The sequence below is a fragment of the Orbicella franksi genome, chromosome 12 (genome assembly GCF_964199315.1).
Source record: "Orbicella franksi chromosome 12, jaOrbFran1.1, whole genome shotgun sequence".
Lineage (NCBI taxonomy): Eukaryota > Metazoa > Cnidaria > Anthozoa > Scleractinia > Merulinidae > Orbicella > Orbicella franksi.
Window position 1 is genome coordinate 3,724,660 of NC_138156.1, and position 22,841 is coordinate 3,747,500.

At 39.8% G+C, this 22,841-nt stretch overlaps 4 protein-coding genes across 5 annotated transcripts in view; 2 read left to right on the plus strand and 2 right to left on the minus strand.

The window, feature by feature from the left end:
• The first annotated feature begins 1,819 nt into the window (after positions 1-1,819).
• Positions 1,820-3,818, plus strand: LOC145462827 (GDP-fucose protein O-fucosyltransferase 4-like). The gene has a single exon (XM_081446450.1). The coding sequence runs from the start codon at positions 2,606-2,608 to the stop codon at positions 3,095-3,097; it is 492 nt and encodes a 163-aa protein (XP_081302576.1). The 5' UTR covers positions 1,820-2,605; the 3' UTR covers positions 3,098-3,818.
• Positions 3,819-5,526: 1,708 nt separating this feature from the next.
• Positions 5,527-14,647, minus strand: LOC145462826 (CUE domain-containing protein 1-like). Its single transcript, XM_081446449.1, has 7 exons — positions 13,421-14,647; positions 11,164-11,202; positions 8,954-9,160; positions 8,106-8,169; positions 7,700-7,770; positions 7,454-7,545; positions 5,527-7,059 (listed from the first exon to the last, which is right to left on the minus strand). The coding sequence occupies exons 1-7, from the start codon at positions 14,037-14,039 to the stop codon at positions 6,964-6,966; spliced, it is 1,188 nt and encodes a 395-aa protein (XP_081302575.1). The 5' UTR covers positions 14,040-14,647; the 3' UTR covers positions 5,527-6,963.
• A 1,915-nt stretch (positions 14,648-16,562) lies between these two features.
• On the plus strand, positions 16,563-20,319 carry LOC145463316 (uncharacterized). Its single transcript, XM_081447065.1, has 3 exons — positions 16,563-17,650; positions 18,987-19,211; positions 20,070-20,319. Exons 1-3 carry the CDS (start codon positions 17,435-17,437, stop codon positions 20,304-20,306), a joined length of 678 nt encoding a protein of 225 aa, XP_081303191.1. The 5' UTR covers positions 16,563-17,434; the 3' UTR covers positions 20,307-20,319.
• Positions 20,320-22,129: 1,810 nt separating this feature from the next.
• The window catches only part of LOC145463315 (density-regulated protein homolog), a 7,246-nt gene continuing 6,534 nt past the window's right edge, over positions 22,130-22,841 (minus strand). Inside the window, exon 8 of one of the 2 annotated variants that reach the window (XM_081447064.1) lies at positions 22,130-22,221. In XM_081447064.1, coding sequence (XP_081303190.1) covers positions 22,177-22,221 — 45 coding nt within the window. In that variant the 3' untranslated portion in view covers positions 22,130-22,176. The other variant, XM_081447063.1, reaches the window with a different exon arrangement.

Sequence of the window (22,841 nt, forward strand, 5' to 3'; positions counted from 1 at the left end):
TTCTCATGGTTATCATGGCTAGCGGTATTGCACGTGGGGGTGTACGCACGACGACGACGACGGAGTCGCGCAAGATGGCGGCCATACTCCAGCTAATAGGCTGACAGAGACATGCACCCGCGGTTTGTAGCGTCCCTCTTTGATTATTGGACATCCATTTTATGATCAATTGACACCTTTCAACTCCGATTTTAGGCTTGACTAAGTCTATTTAGTATCACCCAACTAGTGGACTAATGCAAATCCTGCATTTTGATTGGCTACGCTACTAGGGGACTATTAGTAATAGTCCTCGAGTAGCGAAATTGGCGCCATCGAGCGTGACGCTTTCTTTCGTTTTATTCCCAAATAAATATTTCTTAAACTTACATTTGCTAACTTTATTATTACCTTTTCTGTCCGACTAGTTGGGTGATACTAAAACAATTAGACCCTTCGCCCTCAAGGGCCACGGGTCAATAGCCCATTCGGCTTCGCCTCATAGGCTATTGACCCGTAGCCCTTGCGGGCTACGGGTCTAATTGTTAAATATTATTTCTATGCATGCACGTGGTTCTGTTCCAAAAGTTATGGTGCTCCGCTTGGCGGCCCAGCTCCGCTATTAGCAGTAATTCTGCGATGCATGTGCTGGATAGCTACTGGTCGGTTAACCGCTTATGCGAAAAGTTACAGTGAGTCTTGGGGGCTTCAGTGGCTTTAATTCCTCGCAAAGTTCATTAAATTTAGAAAAATGAACTTAAACAAAGTATGAGCACATAGGCTTATACTTTGTTTAGGCTAATTTCTATTGTAAGATATGTTTTAAGCTCTCTTAGTATTAACTCTGAAGGGACAAAGTTCCAATTCAATGGAACAGCAAATTCAATAGCAAATTCCATTCCATGGCAAATTAGAGAAGTGTCAAACTCGATCTGCAAAGCGACAAGCAACAGCGGCAACCATGCGGACCTACGACCTCTAAAAAATTTTCAGCAACACAGGCAAACGGCTCTACTCTACTTAATTAAATTCTCCTAATAACACAGCATAAAGTGCCCTTCAGACATCGTTAAGACACCCTTCAGACACCCTCCAGACACACGTGTGAAGCAAAGAGAGGGTCAAGAGACCGAAAATCAAAAGAGAACGTCAAGTGCACAAATGTCACGAACCGTAGAAGTCGTGCAGTGTCAACCTCATTTTACACTAATGTAAAATAAAAGAGGCAGAAGATAAGCTCTTCTTAACAGAAGAAATATTTCCTCCTGCTGGCAACAAGAAACGCCGTGAAATTTAAAAAAACAAATTTAAAAAAAACACATGACCTCGATGAGCTATAAACCTGAGCCCGCTATGTGGCCATGTGATACTGGTCAGCGGATACCTTGTTTTGACAGGGTTCAATTGACCCTAGTATGAATATCAAATATGAAAGACGTAAATCTATCTCTCCACCTCATGATCAAACACTTACTTTCTTGGCATTACATAGATATTGAAAGGCAAACTAGTTGTTTTGACTAATAAATTCAGGAGTGACTAAATAATTAAACACAATCAGTAACTCAATAATTACGAAAATAACTTGTCAACTGCGCCTGTTCACCGGCATCGTTACACTACACCAGGTTATACTAGGGCTACTTACTGTTCTAATTATCATAGCACTTTCCTTTTATGATTAAAGAAGAACTGAAGAAAACGCTGATGTAACAGTCTTTTAATCCAAATACCAGGCACCAGGATTAATGACTAATTACTTAGTTCACGGCTTAGACAAAGCAATAAATCTTTGACCAGCGTTGACGACTACGTCAAAATATAGTTTATTTACCTTTGCTACTTCACTTACGCGTCCAGATTATTTAAGCATTGACTCTATTGCATAATATCTTGTAGATAGTAAAACAGTTTCTCGGGAGAGTGCAAAAACGTTTCTAAGGAAATACTACTCATTTGCATGAGCACAAGGAAGAAATACGGGTGTTTCATTCACCGCTGTTGGTACTTCGTCTCTTTCTTCTTGAAATAGGTGTCACCTTTATTTTCTTCGGATATCAGTGATTCGTTCCGTCGAAAACACCTTGTTTGTATTTCATATTTCTCTCTTGCAAGGACATCAATGTACGAATCCTTTAATTTCTTGCCCCTGTTTATTGCCGCCATACGAATGTCGTTCTTACTGAATCTAAATCTCCTTATTAACGCGAAGATGTTTTTACTTTGTACAGGTGAATCGTAAGAAGACATTGACAAATATCCATCACATAATGCATCACAATGGCTAACAAATCTTTCGCTTTGATGTTCTTGTTTTGCCTTACTCTCTTGACGGTACGTACTCTTATAGCAGCTTGAGATACGTTACTTCACTGAAGAAAATGTCTCTACTGAGATGAAGAATCACACGAAGAAGTCATCACGAGAATACAATCCAAATAACCACGGGATATCCAGCCAAACAAAGCAATGGCTTATCATCTTCTGGTCGACGTATTTTTAACAGCAGGTTGATATACAGCTTGCTTGGAAGAAAGGAGAATGTCCCGTGCCATGCGAAGTCACAAGCAACAAATCCCGAGTGACCGACGCGAATGGCTTCGTCGTCCACGCGAGGGATGCAAACATGCTTCCTCCTACAGAATCTGTGCCGTGGATCCTGCTCACACAAGAAAATCCTGTGTACACGCCCGTATTGACCGACCGAACGTTTATGTCCAGATTTAAATTACTGAGAAGTTATCGCTTGGATTCCGACTTCCCTGATCCAACTTTTTTTATGCCTGCAATAGCACCGCCAGTTCCTTTTAAGGACAAAGATGGACTCGTCATCGCAGCATTTTCAAATTGTGAACCGTTGAGAACTGAGTACATGAGACAGCTGATGAAGTATGTTCAGGTCGACTCTTATGGTGCTTGTCTTAAGAACAAACAAGGTCTAGTTGGAATATATGGTTATCAGAACGGCAAAGAATTTAGAGAAGCTAAGACTGAACTAGCCAGGACGTACAAGTTTACTCTGGTATTTTTTAACCAGGACTGCGACTATTTTGTTGATGCGCAGCTAAGGCATGCTCTTCACGCCGGCTCAGTCCCTGTGGTAATGGGTACTAGTTAACTTAACGAGTTCCTGCCAGGAAATCTTCGACGCGCCGTTATAAAAGTCCGCGATTTCAAGAGTCCTCAACATTTGGCCGATTATTTAAAGTATCTTAGCAGGAATTAAACTGAATACAACAAATACTTGGAATGGAAGTGGAAAGGATTTGGTAATATAAGTGGAACTATCATAGGAGACTTCTGGATGCCAAAGTATCATATGTATTGCCAAATGTGCGTTGCACTTTCAGAAGGGCGAATACATAAATAAGGTCTTAAAACAATACCATGCAACTCACGAAGATTTGAAGACTGGAGAATAACGAAGGGGGCCTAGGTGTACTAAACAAACGGGGAAAGGAAAAGTACCCTCAACTTCAGTGATTGAGAGCGGAGTTCTGACTTTTTTCATTTGAGTTTACGAGAGAATGAACAGCCGCCTGGTATTTCGGCAAGACACGTACGTATCTTGTAGCCTGGAGAAAACTCAATGAGTAAAATGAATGAAAATGTATTATTGTAAGGGATGTACAGCTCTTTATCTTACAACCTTAGCAAAACTGTCTCATTTAGTTACAGTTTGTTAACTGTGCTTCAGTTGCTCAATCAGAGCAAACTTCAGTTCTCAGTTTAAAGTTTAAATCATTGAAGCTACATAGCCCTACAAAGACATCATTTAAGAAATAAAATTACTCATACGAAAAAATATCTTGTCTTTGTTGAAATATATGACATATAGCCAAGTGTTATCGTCGAATGCGCGGAAGTTGGGGAGGGAAACGTGCGTTTCTCATAGCTTTTAAAATTTATTGAACCGATCAAACTGCGCGCACCATGCTTTAGTATATAGAAGAGTAGACCTCTTTCGAATTCGGAGGAAGAAGGGGCATAGCAGAAATACTTTAACTTCCAAAAATCACTTTTTTCTCCCAGTCACAGCTGGAGTCCCCCAGGGATGAATTTTGGGACCCCTGCTCTTCTTGGTTTACATAAATAACATGTTCAGTGCTAATTTTTTATCGTGATTATCTTATTTTTTAACATGAGTTTAGATTAATTTTTAACTAGGTATACATTCATACAATGATACACTAAGGCGGCTTATATTAAGGAATCTTGTATTCTGTTTTAAGCTGTCCTCAAATTCATTGGATTGACTTGTTCAATGTAATGTAATTTGGAAATTTTTATTAAAGATTAAAGATTAAAGATTACCGCACCTTTTCGCCCGTAGGCCAACTTTCTTTTAGAGACTCACTTAAGCACACTAACACATAAACTGGAATTGATCCGAGGACATGGGAGACAACAGCGGCAAATCGATCCGGCTGGCGACAGTCCATTTCCACCGGGACTGCCATGTTTGAAGAGGAATGGAGGCGCAAAGCCGTAGAGAAACGTAAAGAACAAAAACGCCGTCTTGCAGCCCCTCGTCCACCGCCCACCCTCCCGTGCCCTCACTGCCCTCGCAAATTCTATGCAAGGATTGGCCTGCTAAGCCACCTCCGAGGCCATCAAAGATGAGACCGTACTGTTTGAAGAAATTGATGCTCGGACACGAGCTAACGCCGCCGACGACGACATAATTACAACAGTTTTCCTATTTAATGGCCGCCTCTTTTCCTAGGAAGTACCTCAGCCTACAAGATCAAGACTAAATTAAGATAGTTGAAACACGATTGGAGGTTATAATTCCGATACGAAAAGTTGTAATGATACTTCGTAATGTTTAGACCAGTAATGATCTAAGACGTTAATAAGCTTAACTGATCAACCAAGGCTATGGAAGCAGTGAATAAGTTAACGGAAAAATAGAGCGCAGAAATTAGCGCCGAACTAATTACATTGTTGATTGAAGAGGTTAGCATGAATGGAAAGGCGACTAAAAGAGGTGAAATGCAGGTGCGGTGTTCTTTGCGCGTCGCAGAAAACTAAAAGTCGAGGGGTCCTAGAAGTACGAGAGGTTGAGAATTTACTCAAGAATTGGTTCATTCTTAGCGCGTATATCGAGTTATCGATGCACGCGAGACGCTTGGAGAGCACGCCAGAGATGTAAGCGTTGCTCGAGGCGGCGCAGCCGAGAGCAGCTCCGCTAGCTTCTTGAGTGCTCTGGAAACTTCTTGAGTGCTCTCGAACTGATACACAAAAACGCCCCACAAAAACACGCGTACGCTTACCATATTTGTAGGCTGATGATGGCTAAGCCAATGAAAACTCTCGAATTGCATTATCCAGGAAATTTCTACGATGGCTCCACAGAAACTAGGTACGACCAGCGCGCGCGCTATGTTATAAAAAGAATTTTTGCTTGGTTGTTATAGACAAAAAATATATATTGAACTTAAATAAACCCCGTGAAAGAGACTTACGATGCAACGCAAATACACGTACAGATGAATTCTATGTTTGAAAAAAAGATGAAAGTGAACAATCGTTCCTCACACAGGCCAGAAAAAATCAGTATTATTTAATCACCCCATTCATGCGATACAATATTCATCTGATTACTATCATTTTTTCCCCTCGGTACATGCTATTAAAATACGCTTTATTTCCAATACATAAATGTATTTACCTCCGTTGCGTTTCATAACCAATTCATAAACTTGCGCCCCAGTTCACATGTACTGGAGCAAAGACCTGTTCTATACCGAACGGAGTTTGCTCCCTTCATATCATCTCTCACATATAATTACCTCATAGGCCATTGTAGTAAAGAGGTCAATATTCAAAGAAAATTACATGTATTAGTTATCAGCACGAGATTTTTTTCCGATAAATATAGAAAAAGTTTAGAGTCAACAAATCAAGTGGGGATATTCAGATGTAAAGAACCCCAAGAGTTTCTGGCGATGAACTCCTCTCACCCTGGGGATATTGTGGTTTTTTTTGAACATTTTAAATAGCAACAATTCACACTGGGCACTAAAGGACTTCGCTGGAGTTTGCAGTGCAGCAGTGTGCATTCAACACGTCACGAAACGTCACGTCACGCAAAATAACGCCCAGGTAATGGTTTTCAAGACAGAAACTACCTTGCCCTTTTCATTAGAGATCTAAAGGAGTAATTTATTTTTTGTGCAGTCGCCAAGAGTATCAGCCAAAGTGAAATATTTGCTACATGCATGAAAAACGAAGAGAAAGATTTTCTCAGAATTAATTACCACATTGTGTTGTAAATAGATCTACATGTACATGTAACCTAAGGCCACGTACAAAACTCAAATCAGGATAACATAATTATTTAAGTTTAAGTAGCTTTAGCAACGTTACACGCTCGTTAAGGAATTCACTGCAATGCGTGCGTGATATTTTACTGGATTTCCAGTTGTGTTAGGGAAGGAATTGCAAGGAACTCTACTGTATCTCATATCGACAGGTTTCATATTTCTCATGACATTCATGAGTTTGTTTATAAGGAAACTGCTGAGACAACAACGGTTAGTAGCTATAATCCTAGCGCCAACTAAATCTAGTCTACACAAACCATTAATACGACCTGAATGTATGATTTGTGAGGGGGCATTTACACTGTATAGAATGAATGTACATTCTTCTATAATTATCACAACTATGTGAGCGACATTTACACGGTATATGAAAACAGTTTTCATTCTGCAAGTACATATAGGTACCTCCTATTTATGTTTATTGTTCACCTTAATATTGCGCGATGATGGTAAATGGAACAATGAAAAGAGCATGCAGTTCACCCTGAAGTAAGTTCCAGGCACACAGCCACCAGTACAGTGCTGCCACATACCTTTTGGCTTTACTAGACTGTATGGAGCTTCCCACATTCACTTGGTATATCCCTGGATCGCATTGAACCTTATGATACATAATATTGATTTTACTAATACACAGAATTTCTTCATGTATTTGCTACTTTTCTTCTTTATATTCAAACTCATTATCTTCAGAAAAGAAGACAATTGGCTCAACACTGCCTGGTGCCTTCTTCTGTTCTGATTCTGATGGCTTCAACAAAGAAAACAACAGAAAATAAGTTAACTACAGTATAATAAAACATAATCTACGACATAGTACAGTGCACGTTGCTTAATTTATCATTCAAGAACGCATTCAGAAGAGCAGAAGGCAACAACTTTAGCTACATGTAGCAGCAAGCGCCAATCCACCAACACAAGAAATCACACAGTATTTAAAAGCTTTTTTGACAATTTCACAAAAGCAGGACTATAATGTATGAATGAAGCACCTATTGTTAGCCAATCACATAGCTGTATGAGATCACGGACCATGTGATATGACCTGAAGCAGAATGTCAAGTCAATAAAAAAACCTAGACTTATTACCTACACAACATTTTGCAGCATTTCATTTTAAATCATTGGCACATGACATTCATTACCTTCTGCTGTGTAACTGTCTTGCTCTCTTTGTCCTCATCTCTCTCATCCATGATTTCCAGCCTGGCTGACCCCATGGCATTAAGAAGTTCATCTGAATAATTACAACAGTTTCAAAAGAGAAAAACGGTCTTAATAACAAAGACTACAGCATTTACATGTAATTCAGAAAAAGAAGTTACCAGGAGACACAATTTACCATGAAGTAAATTTAAATGTATTTTCACACAAAGTTAAAATATACTTACCATCATCGTCATCCTCATTATAGCCATCGAGAAGATTGGCAGTAGATGTAGCAGTCCCAGTGGCAATAAGACTGCAAAGTCAAGGAAACAAACAACTTGCTTGCGGCACAAAATTCCCAAATTAGTAGTCTGAAAGAAGAAAACTTACTAAAACATAAGTTTCTAACAATCTCGAAACAACTTTACTGAGGGGAATGACCCTGCGAGGGACTACCATCCCATCTGGGAGGGGCGGGGGGGAGGGGGGTAAGAACAAGGTACCCTGAACTCATGTGGCTGAGTCTCAGTGTAGAGGGCCAGGGTGCCCAATCACAGACTTCAACTTGATTACTCTACGTTTTGTATCAAACACAGTTTGAATATAAATTAATGCAACCACATAATTATTTATCATTCCAAAGGATACTTTGCCCTGTTCACATTCTTCCTGTGGAACATTTTCGCCAGCTTGTCAAACTTCTTTCTTGTACCTGAGAATTAAAATCAGTAAGGGCAATTAAAAAAATGCTTCAAAGATCTCTTTCACCAATTAGTTGGCATGGATTACCTATTTTTAAAATAGCTATTGTCCCCTCCTATAATTTAATGCAAAGGTGCCCATATTTGAAGGGAGCAAAAATCTTAAATAATATTTAATTTTCTGTGTGTCTGTGTTAAATGTGCATTGTAAGTTACTCAAGAAACAGTCAACAACTAAAGAAAGCATACTCTAGCTCTGTTACGGTAGCTATAAATCAAAAGAGTACTTTAGTTTGTACAACATTCACTTGAGGTGTCATCAACAGACTCAAAAATTAAAACCACCTTATCAGCGTAAACTGTTGGAAAACACATGGGAGTGAGTAACAATGGGCTTTAGTTTTACTGTACTTTTGATTGGATGACAACGTAGTACAAGTATGTTTAAGCTAATCCCTTAGCATACTTCACACAACCAAAACATATGCATGCTACTTTCTCAAACTTATTAATAATTCATCAAGTTTAAACAAAGGAAATCATGACCATGACCGTGTTTGGATATCTGATCTTAATTAGCATAGATTTTACGATTTTATTTCTCCATTTTCTCCTTTGTTTTAGTTGCAATTGAGATGATATATCAAACAAGACAGTGCTTGACCACATTTCCAAACACCTCAAAAATACTCCGCTGCACGTCGTATTTTCAACTCTCTTCTCAGTGTTTGGAAATGTGGTCAAACACCGTCTTTCATGTTTGATATAAATTATTACATCAAAAACAATGCTTACTCTTTCCCATGTGCTTCAGTCTTTCCCTGAGAACAGCATCATCATGGGTGGCAGTGCCGGTGGCTTGATGTCCACCCACTGCTCCAGCAACAGGCTCCACATTTGCTGCTGCTGGGGGTGTCACCGTTTGCGGTTGAGGGGAATGTCCCCTGCTAGCACTACTTGCAGCTGGTATTGGAACATTGCTGGCTGGCGTTTCTACTGGGGCTAAATACAAGCAAAACAACTGTCACTGTCTTAATTTTTTCTGTTTTAGGCACTGTCTTCAAGGCTGTGACTTTTGTAAGAGCAAAAACTATTGAATTTAAAATCTATACCATAGACTGTTTGTGATGAAGGTCAGATGAGGGTGCCTGACACAGTTTGATGCAAGAAAAAATCTTGTTGAATAACAAAATAACTGAATTTGGGCACAGTAAATATGCTATAGCTTACCAGGTGTGAGTATTTTAACTCCAGGCCAGAGAAAAATATTACATACATGTACAGTATGAACCAACAGCTCAAACATACATGTAAAGGAGCAGGCAACTACCTGGAAAATTTCAGCCCAGCCTTTGAAAAAATCGTCTTGAAATGAAGTTGGCAGTTACATGGGGAGAATTTCAGTGGAAGCTAAATTTAGCCCAGACTGAAAATTTCAGGTGGGTTTTAAAGTCAGGCTTAAGATTTCAGCTGGGCCAAATGAGATAAGCCCTCAACAAAAGCCCATGTCATCATGATGGAATTTGAGGAATTTCAGCCTAGCCTAAAGAGAGAACTTGGACATGTGTACATGTAACAACTGTGTTTAGTTCACTAATTGAAACAAGATGGTGGCTGTAAAGCAAAACAGCTCTTGGCCTGGGCTGAAATTTATCACTCATGACAACTGAAGTACAGGCCCCTTAAAAGGCTGAAACTCTTCTGAATCAATAAAATCACCTCCTGGCAATGTATGTGACCAAAGCATATTCATTGTATCACAAGGATGCATAGAAAATAAGATTTACATTTGCCAATAACAACATCTACATAAACATGTCTAAAAACAAAACGTCCACTGCACTTGTTGTATATACATACTTCTTTCATTTAAATTAGTCAGTACCGTTCCTGTCTTCAAATACATCAGTTCAAAAAGGACCAAGAGTTGAAGAGAGTCAAGGAAGAGAGTTTCAATTTTAAGAGTTCTTCACCTCTTACTATTGATCCCAGACGTCCCTTGAAAAGGCTTTTTTTTTTCCAGGCCATTTCACAAGCCATTGGTTTCATTCATGTGATTCAAAAAAAGTGACGACGTGATGACAAATTCATGAAATGTGACGAGTGAATCTCTGCCGTCAGGGAAGTTGCTTCACAGTTTGTTTGCAAGTTTGTTGAGTTTCACACTTTCTAACAAGATGCAATCCAAGATATGTTACAGAGAAGAGTTCAACAGATGCAACATCTATCACATGGATAAGATTTGCCTTGAACTTGGAACTTTTGAGGAATTTGCAACCGCTGTGCTGCAAACTTTGGCCATCCGCACCAAGAGATGTTTATCATCATGTGATCACTTTTTTTGAATCATATGAATGAAACCAACAGTGTGTGAAATGGCCTGAGAAAAAGCCATTTCAAACAACATCTGGGATCAATAGTAAAGACCAGGACATAAATTGTATTTCTTTCATGAATACCACATGTCTGTTGGACAGGTACTAACTTCAGTCTCAAATATTGGTTGTCTGAATACAAGAGCAGTCTTACATCTGGCACAAAACCAGTATTTGAATCCAACTGGATGCAGATGGAGATTATTATGTACATGTATCTTTTACGCAGTGATTACATCAGAGACGCGGGACATGCAGGTAGATGAGCACAGTAACAACGCAAATTTTATTCTTCTGGCCAGACTGGAAATTTGAGCACAATCAAAGTTGATGAGAGCCCCAGAGAGTCAGTGAGTTCACAGACTAGAAATTTGAATCTATGCTAACTCTTGCTGACTTCAATTTGCTCAATCCAGACGTTTGGAGTAATCATCACAATAACTGCTTAAAATGATTGTTATCAGTTAATTAGCATGCAGTCTAAAACAAACCAAAACAACAGAGAACCACCACACCACCTACACATCAACACATTTCCTCTTAAACAAAGAAACTTTACATGTAGTTTGAATCAGAGGGATAATAATCCAATACACTGTACATGCTACCTTGTACTACATTGAGACATACCTATGTTCCTAGTTGCAGCTGCAGTATTTCTTTGTCTGTCTGTGGGTTAAAAGATTAATATTAATAATAATAATAATAATTGTAACAAGTGAGCCTAAGAATCTACAATGCAACTCCATTAATCTGGCTTCAAAAGACTTCTTTCTCATAAGTGTTACTAAAGATATGCACATACGTGTAGGTGCAAACCTGATCTCTAGAAACCTAATGATCATCATCATCATCATCATCATCATCATCATCACTTTATTAAAACTCTATTATTAAAAATAATTACGTTAGAAGCTTAAATATAATGGCATGAAGCCGCAGGTAGTCTAGGCTAATCTAGACCGGCCACATCTGGATTTACAGTTGAACCTCCACTGACAGCCATCTCTCTACAACAGCCACCTCTTTACAATGGCCACTTTTTTTGGTCCGGGCAGATGGTCCATACAAGGTACATTCTGCTCCTATTTTAACCTCTCTACAACAGCCACCTCTCCAGAATGGCAATAGCCACTAAAACACATCCCGCCTACCAAAATAACCTCTTGACAATGGCCAGTTAATCAATGACTGACGAACAGTGTATACAAAACCCCATTTTTTTACTGTAAACGATTGCCAGACCTGATGCGTGACGGACATCGTTGGTCTCTGTTTCTGTTTTATTGATGTATTTTGATTGTGTTACATACAGTTTACATGTGAAAATATCCACCTTTAAGAAAAGAAATGTCATGTGTCAGGTGTCATGTTACACTCCTACATGTACCTCCCCATAATGGCCACCTCTCTACAACGGCCACTTTCCTTTCCTCTGTCTCCAAGGTAGCCATTGTGGAGAGATTCGATTACTATCAACTGGAAGAACTCTGTTGAAACCCGGAAATTCCCTAACACTGACATTATTACAACGAAAGTCTGCGGATCCACTCAGCTATCACCTCATGGATCCACAGCTAATCTGACAATGTTTTGACAAAATTCATGATCAATAACAGGACAGACGTATGAAAAACTGACGTCAATTGTTACATAAATGTACTAGATGAAAGTGACACCATAATTTTATCATGAATGTGATCCCTGATACACTGGTAAACAAAGCTGATTCAAAATTTCAACTACTATGTTACACACAAGTGAGCATATATTTACAAGAGCTAGAAATTCTTGAGATTCTGAAATTGTAAATGGACTGCCATTTGATTGATTCATTTGAGACCAACAAGAAAACAAACTAGCCTAGTCACCAGTACTTAAACGTCCATAAAGTGACTTAATCTAGACTGAACTGACAAATAATGGTCCAGGCAAGAGCACATGTGTTAGCTTCCAGTGTGCTTTTTGAAGGGACAAAAATATTTCAGATATATTCCAATTCAAATACAGGTATTCAAGCTTCTATTTTTATATGTGAAAGATCTTCTTAGTAGAAAAGGAACAATTTTTAAAAAGCTACAAGTACATGTAGACCGGTACTTGAATCCATATTAAATCAAAGGACACCTGCATACCAAACTGACCATCCACCCATGCAAAATTTCCAACTCCTTTTGTGGTGCAGTATTGATATTTTGTGGAGTCACACAATGCAATTATGTGTACATGAACATGTAATCTCCCCTTCCCTGTCAAATATATGTCCCCCCGGTTATCAACCCTAAAGCCCATGTAAAGTTACACAACCTAAGGTGTTGTAAGTATGTGCAAAAGGCATCACGATACACTAAGAGCCAATAACATTCATTATTTAAACACAATAGGTCACACGTGTGTTACTTATTTGTGCCATGGATCACACACCATACAGTGTAGCTTTCCAGCCTCAACAGCAACATAAATTACCCACATTTTTTACTTTTTTGTACAAAACTGAAATACTGTAATTGGAATATTACAGGAAAAAAAATGTTTGAAATATCCAATCTGAATAGTTAAAAAAATATCATATACCATTCACTGCAGGGTTATCCGCAAGCAATCAAAATTGAATATTTTTTAATATTTAATGTAACAAAATGCTATTACTTAAATCTAAGATGCAAACATAATTACCTATTTACATTGGAATATAAGCATTAGAAATAACTCGAAAGAGACTTGAACCTTCGAATTTCTTTACTTTAAAATGTCACTTAGAATTTTCCGACTGTCACTGCACGTGGTAGTATTTATATCACAGTTCATAGCGATAAAATTTAATATAAGAGATTACAACTACGAGATTATGCATCACGACACGCAACGACTCATAGCATCCACCAACCTTTCTCCAGTGACAACATGAAATCTTTATTGTGTCTCAGCTCTCGCATAAATTCTTCGTTCTGCAATACCATGGCCAGTTTTTCATCTTCCAAAAACCGTTCCAGCTCTCTGTCGCCCATGCTATCGCCAAAGCCTCGAGAAGAAGAAGAAGGAGAAAGCGTCGTTGATGGCCCAAGACGCAAAAAATCATCCGGCAATTTGCCGAGTAATGGCGGATTCCATGCCGAGTAAGGCCTTGCTGGGAGAGGGCGACAAGGAGTTGAAGAATCCGTGAAAGATTCGCCATTTCTCGGTGTATAAGCTGGAGGCGGTTCTGAACGATCTAAATCGCTGTAGGAAGGTAATGGCGGATGTTCTGATTGCGTCGAAGCTGTACCACAACCTTCCATGTCAAGTCCCATTGACAAAAGTTGATCGATGGTAGCATCAACCAACCCATTGTTAGCTCGTAAAACGGCCTCTATAACTTCCCGATCCAGGGTTGGAAACATATGTTTAAAATCCCTCATAGCTTCGGTAAACTCTAGCTGTCTTGGCTCGTTATTAGCTTGTCCTGTAGTCCGCGGTCTTTCAGGAGGCCGATGCATGTAGTTTGTTCCACCATACATGGGCACCATTTTGTCTCAGCAAAAACTTGTTGTAAATTTCTTGTCTAGAATAATCGACTCCTCTTCACGTTTCGTGCTAGAAGAAGGAAAACGTTCTTACTTAAGATTTAAGTTAAAGAAGGTGTCATTAAGCTAAAGTAACCCTTGATTCGTTGCCATGCGGAAGACTAAATACACTGTCCAAACTTTCGCGTATTCCTTTCGAAAGACAGCTTCCGTCAAAACTTCATTCTCGTCCCCAGAGCGCCACCAAAGCACCTGTCCCTCTTATCCGGCGGGGACTTGGTACTAGGATGCTGAGCAATCCACTGGTTGATCTCCATGATCTTTAAGTAAAACATTTCGATTACAACACCGATAGACCTTAACGTTTATCAAAGGGAATTTTAAACAGAAGTTGATTCTGGGCGGAAGTTGCAGTTACATATTTCGATATGATGACTTCAAAATTATCCCCGTAACCAAGGAAGTAAAAAAACCTTTTTCCTCGTTCCAAGGCCCTGCCGGTTAAAACAGAGACAAAATGCTCGGCTAATATTTGCTCGGCTCGCGGCTCGGTACGGCTAGTTTCCCAGGCAGGACTAGTTCCATTACAATACTTTACGTAGCGTAACGTTACGTAACACTGCATTACATGTCGTAACTTTTAGCACACTATGCTGAGAACATAACAGCACGATAATAGGATTAATGGCAATGGTCGGTTCGTTCGATTCAAGAAGTTCGGGTATAGCAGGAGGTGTAGACGGGGCGCTTTCCATTCAACCAAAAATTCCAAAAAATTACGAAACACGAAACGAGGACAAATGGTAAGGAATTTGCTTGAAACGTTTCCAGAAAATTCGGAAATTGTCCCATTCCACAGCTCAGAAAATTGAAACGAAAATTCTACTCCAGTGGAAGTTTCTAGAAATGCAGAACGCAATTCTTTGTGTAATGGAAAGCGTCCATTCTCTTTGAGGGTTTTTTGAAAATTTATCACAAACGAGACATGATAGTAATTCCATAATGTATTTTTTTGATCATATTGATAATTAATTCCTCAAGCCTGATTGAATACATCCTTGAGACCGGGAAATTTACTTCGACTTAAGCTTAGCTCCAAAAAAAAGTACAATTACGCAGACTGAATTGATCTTCTCTCCCACTGTAATTTACTGCTTTAGAAAATATTTGTCAGCATATTAGTAGAAGTGCTTGTCTCCTCCGCAGCCGTTTTTTGGGATGTCATGAACGCTACCTCCAAATAAACTTTCTGTAACTCGCCATGAAAAGAACGCCTGATCACAGATTACTTGCCAGTAGAAGTTTTAATGAGTGACGGCAAACACACCGAAAATATTATTATTATATAATTATATATTATATCTGATGTTGGTAAAACTTGATTGAACTGAATAAATACACTGATATTACTGGTCCGATTTTGCTTTCGACCGAGGAAAACGGTACTTCAGTATGGCCGCCGAAACAAAAAAGTCATAAGTAATACCATGGCGATTATAAAACAGCCACCAGAAAAACGCAAGGTTTTTGATAAATAATAAAACGATTTAAAACGGGGTAGGATTTATCACTGGTGTTGTGTGATATTGTTTATTGTGACAATACACGACGCAGATGAACTACTTACTGATCAGGAGGGAACTAATAAATTTCCATGTGGTTTACCAGTTATGGTTTGAATAGCTTTTGGCCAATAACTGTTTGCTGCCTCTTTGACTCATTTCTTGTTTGCACAAACCGTGTTTTGTTTGTTTCCCGCTAGTAATTAGTAAACCACATTAATCGATGTGACCATCAAGTGTTTTTTTACATCTTCCATATTATCAAGCTACGTCATTGACGAACTCTTTGCCCCAAACGGATCACGCACGGCACCTAACCTCGATCCCAGGCTCTTTCTCCTTTGCTTCCCTTGTCGTTAGCATAGAGAGCATGGAATCGAGGTTCACCTTAGTGCCGTCACCTGGACACCTGAGAACGACTACCTTTCAATCAAAATGAAGGTATGTGAAATATCCGGGCAACTAGACTTTGTGGGAGCATGGTACTAGCAATGGTTGGTAAGGTAGATTCCAAAGGTTCCGGATGGAAGTCCTGGGGCACGTTTCTCGAAGGTCCCGAAAACTTTTCGGGCTCGGAAAGCCATAGCAAAATCTTGAACCCTACCATTACAGAGCTGTTTTATCCACATATTTTAGATATGAACAAAGGTTCTCTTCATACAAGAAGTTTCAGGCGTATACACGTCTCCGTTTTTAGATAAAGATGAACTAAAACTGGCTTTACGGGCCCGAATAGTTTCCGGGGCTTTCCAGAAACGGGCCCCTGGACAGGATCGTTACGTTGAACTCTGGGTTAACTTAGACATTTAAACTATACCAGTGCCTAACTGGTCTTGGCCAATTATTAACACGACAAAATTATGCAGGAGAGAGAAAGGGGTTATCTGTGACGGACTAGCCTGTGTTCCATGAAAAGTTAGAGATATTCACCCGCTAGCTGGGTGATGCGCTGGAAACCGTAGTAACTTCTAGGCCACCAGCCTCTGCGGATCTGTTGGGTATATTTTATCTCTCTTTAAGTCAATGCAAAAGACCATTCCTATGGATAAGCAAAGAGAAAAATTAAATGGTCAAAGAATATGTTTCCACATCATTCTCTGCTAGGGGTCAGCGACAGGTAGCGACATGCTCTTGATTCGGGTGTGGATATCTCATTTTACATGTTTGAGGCCGCGGTAAACTGAAACTTTTTTCAAACAAGCTAGTGTAACCAGGAGCCATATTAATAACGGCTCCTGGTGTAACTTCATGACTGCAGTTCAAAACCATAAAAACCTATATATCAGAAGAAAGCTTATGAATCAGGCACTGAATATAATTTGATCGTCCTCATTTCACATTGACTCATTCACACGGGAAGGCGCTGGCCAGCAGGCTGGAACTACACCCGTTGATTTTCTTTTCCCTGCGACAATTTATTTTTAATTTTACTACGTAAGGAGTTGATTCCACGGTAGGAATTTCCACCCGAAATGTACTGTACCGTCAGGTTAAGTGTATTTTTCTCGTAAGCTTATCAATACAGGCAAGGCTGTTATGAGAGGTAGCACATTTTTCACATTTGTTTTTTCGTCAGGCGCGCGTTTTTCGGGTTTGCCAGAGCGCGTTGCGCTCAAGTGTCGGTGCTTCGCGTACGTTTCAGTTCCGGAGCGTCATGAGTGACGCATGCAGGTCTGTTGTCACTGGACTTCTGCCAAGGTTGCTCAGCTGTAACCTGGCACTTAAAGTCACAGGATCTGACCTTTATATAAAGTAGTGTGATTACACATTTCGCAATTTCTCAGTGGACGTCTTCTCTCTTGCGCGTAAGAGAATCCGCAAAGTGAAATCGTCACGATGCTCTATCTGCTGATAGCTGCTCTTCTCTGCAGCTCGGCTGCAGCTCAATCGTCTTGTAGCGAGCTGTACGCCTCGTACGATTTGTCGAGGAATTTCAATGAGACCATTGCTCACACTATTCACTCCATGAACTTGCAGGGTCTCCGCCTGTTCAACCCGCAGGCCACTGAGAACAACCGCGTGCCAACAGTCAATCACAACATCCGGGATGAGGCGAGTACCCTTTACCTTGCAATGCTCAAACAAGTCAGCAGATTTGAATGCGGGATCTTCACTAACCTTGGATTTAGTTCGCCGCAAAACGTCTATTGACCTTGTTGAATATTGCAAAGAACTAGCCTAAGGCTGGATGGGCTATGTCTAATAGGACACTTTCAACCCAGAAATGGGAATTTCTCAGTAGACAATCTCTAAGTAAGGAATTCTTGGGGTAAAAGTGATGCTTTAGGGAGGCCTTTCGTGTTCGAGTGTTGACGGTATTTTGGCATGTGGTACGCCTTGGTACAAAAGTATTGAATTACTAGTCACGGAAGGTTTACTTAACTGCTCGCTGTTTATTACAGTCACATCAAGTGAAGCGTAACCCCAACATTACATTAATGAATTGATTATTTGAATGTTGAACCCGCTAGTCTTTTCAAGAATGCAACAATGAATTGATTATTGGAAAATTGAACTCACTAGTCGTTCCAAGAATACGGCTAATGGGTTTAATGTAAAAAAAAAAAACAAACAAACAAAACAATTTAATATTGATATTTGAAATGACTAGCGAGTTCAATATTCAAATAATCAATTCATCATTACATATTCTTGAGACGACTAGCGGGTTCAATAGTCAAATAATCAATTCATTAATGAAATCTTGAGGGGTACGCTTCACTTGGTTTGATTGTAATGTCCTGGGGAGGCACTCCCAGAAATATTGGGTGGGGGTGTGCGGTCCGCTACCCGAAACCCTTACCTTACCTGCAATTTGTGACTTGACGAAAAATTTGATACTCTATGTAAGACCTGACTCTTAAATCAATGCCCTGTTTCAGACCTGCCTTATAATTAGTTCCTTGGTTCAGTCCGATGTCAAACGCATTGTGAAAAACTTTGATGGTCTTATCGATAACGAAGAAAAAGTAGCTTCAAGTTCTTCTAAAAAAACATACCCAATTCAAGACCAGAGTGCAAAAACCAAACCCTATTTGAGACCAAAATGGCCAAAATCGATACCCTATTTCAGACCAAAACGGCTGAAAAACCAAGCCCTTTTGGGCCGCACATACGTTCATTTAACAAACTTTTAAAAATTTCTTTTTTTGGGAGCCTGACAGAATAAAATCTTCTTTCAGTGTGGAAAATTCGGGATAGTTTTGTCCTTAAGAGTTAGCTGGTCAGGTTATCAATTCTTCTGGTTTTCATATTTTCTTGTTACCTTCTCTATCGGAGTACAAACTCTCCCCAGACCGTTTAAAGTAGACTTATGAGTGATGTCGAGAGAATTAATGGGTTAATCAGCTTTGATCTGAACCTCTACAAATTACTTTCTCTTCCCCAGGAACATCTGGTGTTACCCTATGCTCCAGAGGACCCCCGTGGGGAAGATTTCACCACTGAGACGCTGAACATCATTGATACCATTTTAAGTCGGATTGGCTTGGACGATGATGGCTTGGGTCCCAATTGGTCCTCGACCGAGCGAATCGTTCACAAGTTTCATATGATTGACGTGTGGCACAGGGTGACGGAGGTTTACCAGGAAGTCTTGAAAAACCCACCCCAGGTAGTTAAATTCTCCCTGCTACTGAAATCAAAAGGTTCATTGAGATTCTTTCTGAAATAATCTCTAAATTCCCATTTGAATCAGGTAACACTCTCGAGTTTTTAAAAAGCTGGAATTGAACCGGTTTGTCCAACGTAACAAACAGTACAACTTGAAGATGAAGTACTCCTCAGTGACTTTCCACACACTACGTTTAAATCCACAGACTCACAGAAGTTGAAACCACCTTGTACAGCGCAATACAGTCCAACCCCTATTAAACGGCCACCCTCGGGGAAATGGACTGTAGCCGCTTAACAGGGGTTAGCCGCTTAATAGAGGTAGAAACAATGGAAAAGCCATCATTGGGACTTTGATTGCTGGCCGCCTAATATGGGTGGCCGTTTAATGGGCGGCCGCTCAATAGAGGTTCGACTGTATAAACAGTACTACTTCGTGAACTGTACCGCTCATGATCAATGGCTTAATTTCATTTCAATGGCCACACCCTAGGTTTTCCTCCCCAAACCACATCGTACAGCATCATATACCAGATGAACCTTTGTACTACTCAATAACTTTCATTTGAATAGTTGCACACCAGGGTTTCATTCAGAATTAAAAGTTACAATTAAAGTGCGGATGGTTGCGGCATAGTTAATATTAACTATGGTTGCAGGTGATGCGCGTGATATGTGAACTGAAGTGAGCTCAAGCGTTAACCGTGACGCGTTTACCACTGCACAGTAGCCGGTACACAAAATAATAAAGGGTTAAAACCGCAGAAAACTGACCCCATTAATTAACGACTGCAAGCCGAAAATACCATAGTCGAACATTTTCTAAAATTGTCTTTACTTAGAATTCTTCTATCCGCAGGATGATCTGTGTGATTGTTTGTTGGAAACCTCGTCAAACGGCATCTACCAAGCGGTTCACTGGGTTGCTGAGCACTACAAGTCAGGCACACCCATCACGCTGTTGAACCGACCTATCCCAAAGCTGAAGGATGCAGATTCCTGGAAAGTGTGGAAGAGCCGTTTGTTGTATTACTACGAGCGACCTTCGCTGTACGACAGCAGCCTGTTCCTGTACTGCGCTACTAAGCATTTCTGAGTCTGTCTGTGGACTACAGGTTATACCCAAATAGTGTAGGGCAATAAGGAGTTTATCACTTAACAAAACGAAATTAAGAAAAGCCCGTAAGTTTTCTTATAAGCCTACAACCGTGTCTGAATGAATAGTCCTGGAGTGTCAGGATACCGGTAATTAAAGACATAGGGACATATATAGCCTGATTCTCAGACGGTCCAGGTCGCTCGTGGCCACGCACTCTCCGACCTGGACCGTTTGAGAATCAGGCTATGACATATACTGATCGAGAAAACACAGTTTTATCAGGTTAACAGTCAAACGAACAGTATTAAAGTGTAACTAAAAGGGCTTACGATTTTCAAAATCTAGCGAAAACTAGACCTGTAATCACGGTAAAAGTTCAACAAATGACTAAAATGATTTCTATCAGTGAATTTTGTGTAACACCGTCCTGATTATAAGAACTCTCGGTTTCCCAGAAGGATGCTTGCATAACTACACAACTTACAACTTCATTGTCGTAAACCACCATCTTCCCGACCAGAGACTGAATTTCGCCTAGTGTATCCAGTCACCTGATCACTTCTACATGGTTGCAAGTAGGGGCTAGTGAGTTGCACATATGAACGAATCGCGTGACCACTTTCAAATTTAGCACGGTTCATGCAATACTTCCGACATTTTTCAAGAACTTTTATGAACGATTCTGTAATACTCAAGATCTGCGTTTCCCCAAGATCAAAACGTACTTCAAATAACAATCACTTTTTTCTGGTATCATCAAAATCAACTCTTATATCCCTTGTCCATTCCGCCCCAGTCATCTTTCTGCCGGAAGAGCATTCGAGGACTTCTTAAAATCCAGAACTTTCAAACGAGAAAATCTTTTTTTTTTCGTTTTCAAGAACTTTTAAATGCGCGAACACGCATGGCTAAGGACACCAATGACCAAGTTCGTAACCTAAACATAAGTTGACGTTACGATCACGGTTACAAATGATTTAACAAATTGACATTAGTTTTTCATGCGTCTGTCCTGTTATTGATCATGAATTTCGTCATACATTGTCAAAGTAGCTGTGGATCCACGAGGCGATACGATAACAAATTGTCAAATTGTCCGCTCTCGCTCGTTGACGCATCGCATAAATTATAAATTCATGTGTCTGTCAGCTTATTGACAATGAAAATTAGCCAATGAGCGCGCGAGAATTTCTGCATCGTAAAAAAGTGGATTGGACTCCGGATCGCGTGGTCCTGATTCAAGTCCAGCCCAGTTCCCTGTGTTCTTGCACAAGCTCATATACACTGAGAATGTCCCTCTCCACCCAGGAGTAGAAATAAGGACCAGCAAACTGACTAAAATAACCGGCAAATATGCTGGGACGTACCAGCGATGGAGTAGTGCCCCATTCCAGGAGAGTAAGTGCGATATATCATCCAACACGCGCAAGTGGAATAATTGTTAATTATTATTCTACTGCAACCCAGTCCCTTTTTTACCATATTAGGTCAAGACGACGCACAAAACACGTAAGGTTTTATTTTGTTTGCGTCATTGACACGCGCCTAAAGCGACCGGTGCGATTTCCGGATGGCGCAGGATCTATTTCAAAAAATAGAAGCCGAAATACCAGAAAATGCAGTAATAGTGGAATAATAAAACCCTTATTCGATGGTTTAAAAAATAATACTTTGCTCATTGTTCGTACCACACAACGCGCAAAATATTCCCGAGTATTATATGTTTAAAAGTATTTTATCATTGTTAAAACATCGAAAAGGTGTATGTACTACCTCGCTTAGCTTCGAATACATGTTAGAGAGCTTAAGATTAAGAATTTATTATGTTTATTTTTACATTATGCAAAGGAATTTAACACGACTTTTATCATCTCTTCTGATCTCCAAGGTCGTCTATACTATCTTCATCAATCTGCATAATATAAAAAAGAGAACAGAACAGAAATTACCCACCGTTTTGTTACATTGCAAGATTGACATAAAAAATAAAAAAAAACGATTTACATGTTTGCCGTGTGGGAGTACGAGGAGGACATTACGTGATTGATCTCATTTTCATAGTGCTTCTGACGTTATAGAGATGGAAGGCTATTCCACAAATGTGCCCCACTGTAGCAGAAACTACGTTTTAAAAAATAGGTACAGGGCTTGGGCCGAGCTACTTTGTTTTCTATATTTCCAACTCCATAAGTGGTCCTGAATAGTTTAAAAGGCTTTTTAAGTACTCCAGTAGAAGTAACTAATCACCAGGAGTACTAACCAGTCACCGCAGATGTGAAAGAAAAAAATTAAAATTAGGAAGAAAATGTAACTAAATCACTGTTGGGTTGAAAAAAAATAAGGCCATGGCCAATGTTCCCTCGTACGGCCTTTGCGCTTGGTTAATGAGAGCTTATTATTATAAGTTGTTAAAAAATTTCATTAAAAGGTACTTGAATCAACGGAAAATGCAAGTACGGTATACGCAACATAGCATTTTCACTTGTTGCACTGGCTTGCGTGTTCTTGTGACGCAAGACTGACAGTGACTAC